The sequence below is a fragment of the Gekko japonicus genome, unplaced genomic scaffold (assembly GCF_001447785.1).
Source record: "Gekko japonicus isolate JY-2015 unplaced genomic scaffold, Gekko_japonicus_V1.1 scaffold4125, whole genome shotgun sequence".
Classification (NCBI taxonomy): domain Eukaryota; kingdom Metazoa; phylum Chordata; class Lepidosauria; order Squamata; family Gekkonidae; genus Gekko; species Gekko japonicus.
The window spans coordinates 48,177-51,791 of record NW_015172674.1 but is presented as its reverse complement, the minus strand read 5'-3'; the positions used below and the strand labels follow the sequence as shown (position 1 = coordinate 51,791).

Here is a 3,615-nt window from a genome sequence, read left to right as displayed (position 1 = left end):
TTGTTTATTTTAAAATATTTATACCTGGTGTATCCCTGACAGGGTTCTTTGTGTAGATATAGTAATATCCAACCAAGTAGTAGAAATAAAATGACAATTCTTCCAGCCAGAGAAATACTAATGTCGCATTGCTCCAGCACGGCTGCAGTCACATGAGCTGTTTGATCCGATATAGTTGCTGTTCTGTTCTGGATTTAAAGAGCACAATCAGACAGCAACATTTGCCTCCAATTTTTCAGTTGTTGCCACCCCATTCTGCCCCATCTTTGAAGCGGAGTTAATGGACACCAGGGAAAGTCCAGTCTTTACAGATGCCAGCACTTTCACACCCACCATTTCTGGCTGTCTGAACTCCCGTGTTGCGAAGTCAAGCCGTTTGGGAAGTCTGAACCTTCCCTTCCATTTCCGCCTCCTTTTTTTTTTTTTTTACCAAGTAGCGATGTGTGCATAATAGCCCCTGGCGTTGTCAATCACCACTCCTATGTCCAAGTGGCCATGTAATCATTCTGGATTAGAGCCCCTAGGGCTCTAATCCCCCCCTCTCCTGTTTCTGCATCAGAGTTGCTGTTTGAGAGCATCCTATGATTGACACAAGAGTAAATGTAATGATGTCAATGGGACTACCCTCATTTAAAGCTGCACTTTAACCCCCCACCACCACATATTCCAAGGAAGAGAGGCAAAGGAAAGGAGGCTGAGATGGGCCAGAGTACTTGGCAGAGGGATTGTGAAGCTGTCAAAAAGGAGCTGGAGCTTCACATAAACACTTATGAGCATGGGTGAAAGACCAAAAAAGGGTGCCGCAGCAATCTGAACCATCGACCATGGGGCCAGTGCACAGTGTAGTCAGTTCAGGATGGGATCAAAACTTCCCTTTGCAAAATAAAACAGTGTAATTAGAGGTGTGGCCAGATCGCACCAAGCCTGTAGTGTGACTGCAGCCCAGGAGATACAAATTCATAATGTACCAGCACTAAGATAGTAGCTTCCAAACTGATTAAAACTGGTAACTGCAAAATTATGGCTGGCTGTCCAGTCCTCCCACCCCCCGGCCAAAAACAAGGCTTGTTGCTGGTATCCCACAGTTTTGAAATGTTTACTGTGTGAAATACTAAAACTGTGATGCTGGTTCGAAAGAATTTCAAGTACTGTTCCAGCTCTTATTGGAAGGTATCCAGTAGAACTCTGAACCAACAGTTTTAAATATATATATATATATAATCATTTTGGTAGGATTAAGCAACATACTGGGGTTTTTCATTCCAGGTATACATTGCAAATATTTGAGTGATGTGTAATTTGTACATGGCTAGAGGCCATGGAAATAACTGACCCTTATTTACATAAGAACATAAGAGAAGCCAATGTTGGATCAGGCCAATGGCCCATCCAGTCCAACACTCCGTCACACAGTGGCCAAAGATACCAGGTGCCATCAGGAGGTCCACCAGTGGGGCCAGGACACTGGAAGACCTCCCACTGTCCCCCCCCCCCCAAAGCACCAAGAAGACAGAGCATCACTGGCCCCAGACTGAGAGTTCCTCTCTGTGCCTTTTGGCTAAGAGCCACTGATGGACTTCTGCTTCTGGCTAGAGCTGCCGGGGACTGATCTTGGGTCCTTCACTACCCAAAGGAGTCTCAGAGCGACTCACAAACTCCTTTCCCTCCCCCTCCCCACAACAGACAGACACCCCTGTGAGGTAGGTGGGGCCGAGAGAGCCCGCACAAAAGGAAGCCCCCCCCCCCCCCCCCCACTGCCTGGGTATCAGGAGGTGCCCCCAACTGGCTGACCGGCCAGCCAGCAGCCCCAGACACGTGGGGCCTGCTTTGAGACACACTCCGGCAGATCAGCTGCCCAGAGGAACACCGCCTCTCTCCCCTAAAGCAATGCTGGTGCGGGGGGGGGGCCGCGAGGGGCTCAGAGCTGCCATGTCCCTCTTTAAGCCCCCCCCACACACACACACGTGTGTCTCACAGTGCAGACCAGAGGCCCACCTGCCTGGCACCAGGCTCCTGCCACACACCGGGCATGGTCATCCTCATGTCTGTGAGGAGTCTCCCGTTTTCTTTCTGATCGGCAGCATTTCCAGCCGATTCTGTCTGACATGGCCCACGAAAAGAACCACCACCACCACCACCCAGTCCGTCCTGAAAGGGAAACCAGGACAGAAACGTGGGCTTTCAAATGCAGCTTAGCCTCCTTGGGAAAGGCAGGGGTGTCTTTCTGGAAGTGCAAAACTGCTGGAGCGCAACAGGAGGGCTCTGGAGCCAGGAGGAGGCCCACGCAAGGCCAGTCTGTCGAGACCCACAACGCCTGCCTGGCAGCCCCACGCCCCAGGAGGATGGTTCCAGCCACAGGAGGATGCCGCTGGCCTGTGGGACTCTCGGCTCCAGGACGGAAAAAGAAGAGATTGGATTTATACCCCATGGCCCTTCAGTACCCGAAGGTAAGGAGTCTCAGAGCGGCTGACAAACTCCTTTCCCTCCCCCTCCACACAACAGACACCCTCTGAGGCAGGCGGGGCTGAGAGAGCTCTTTCGAGGACTGCTCCTGAGAGAACAGCTCTGAGGGGACTTGTGACTGACCCAAGGTCACACCAGCCAGGTGCAAGCGGAGGAGTGGGGAATCAAACCCGGTTCTCCCAGATTAGAGGCCGTGCCCTTCACCACGGCACCAAACAAGGCACTCGGAGCAGCTTGGGGAAGCGAGACCTTGTGGAGACAAAGAGGACAGAAGCTGGATGGAAGACGACTTCCCCACGGCCACCCCTTTGGGGCTGAGGAGGACGCCGCATGCACGGGGCTCAGGCACCTTCTCCACGAGAGAGAGTCCTGCTGGCAGATGGCCCCCTGGGGACGCTGAAGCAGGTGGGAAGGCCGCAGGGCAGAAGCCTTTCAGAGCAACAAGAGTCAAAGCGCCGCCTCCAGCCACCAGTCCCGCCTCCCCCTTCCCGCTGCAGTTAAGGTGAAGCTGCACTGCTGCCCCAGCGGCCTCTCGGCAAGAGCCACTCCCAGGCGTGAGTCAGCGCCGGCTGCACCACATCTCCCCCCCCCCCCCAATGCTCTGAGCAGCCAGAAATAACCTTCTGCGGCCTTCTGGGGAACGGAGGGGAGGGGAGGCCTTGTTCTCAATCGCCCCACCATCCCAGGGCAGGACGAGACACTGGGGGGGGGGGGGGAGGGGGGGCTGACCCACAGGGCGCAAGAACAGCCTCGGTCACCCGAAGGACAGGGGCACACTCCCCTCCCTCCGTGGCTGCCTGGCTGGCTCCTCTGAGCAACAAGGGATAGATAGGGGCTCTGGGGCAAGGGATGCTCTTGTCTTCTTGGTGCTTGGGGTGGGGCAAGTGTGGGAGGGGCGTCTGGTGTCCTGGCCCCACTGGTGGACCTCCTGAGGGCCCCTGGTCTTTTTGGCCACCGTGTGACATAGAGTGTTGGACTGGATGGGCCCTTGGCCTGCTCCAACAGGGGCTTCTCATATGTTCTTATGTCTGGGGCAAGGACTGGAGGGGCCACTGGCCTGATCCAACATTGGCTTCTCTCTTATGTTCTTATAGGAACTCTCAGTCTGGGGCAAGGGATGCTCTGTATTCCTGGTGCTGGGGGGGGTGGGAA

The 3,615-nt window shown here is 54.6% G+C and overlaps 1 protein-coding gene across 1 annotated transcript in view; it reads right to left on the bottom strand.

The window, feature by feature from the left end:
- The window catches only part of FAM160A2 (family with sequence similarity 160 member A2), a 34,462-nt gene that overhangs the window by 23,841 nt on the left and 7,006 nt on the right, over nucleotides 1-3,615 (bottom strand). Inside the window, exon 2 of the mRNA XM_015421756.1 lies at nucleotides 2,025-2,148. Within this exon, the coding sequence (XP_015277242.1) occupies nucleotides 2,025-2,148 (124 nt within the window). The remainder of the gene's footprint in view (nucleotides 1-2,024; nucleotides 2,149-3,615) is intronic.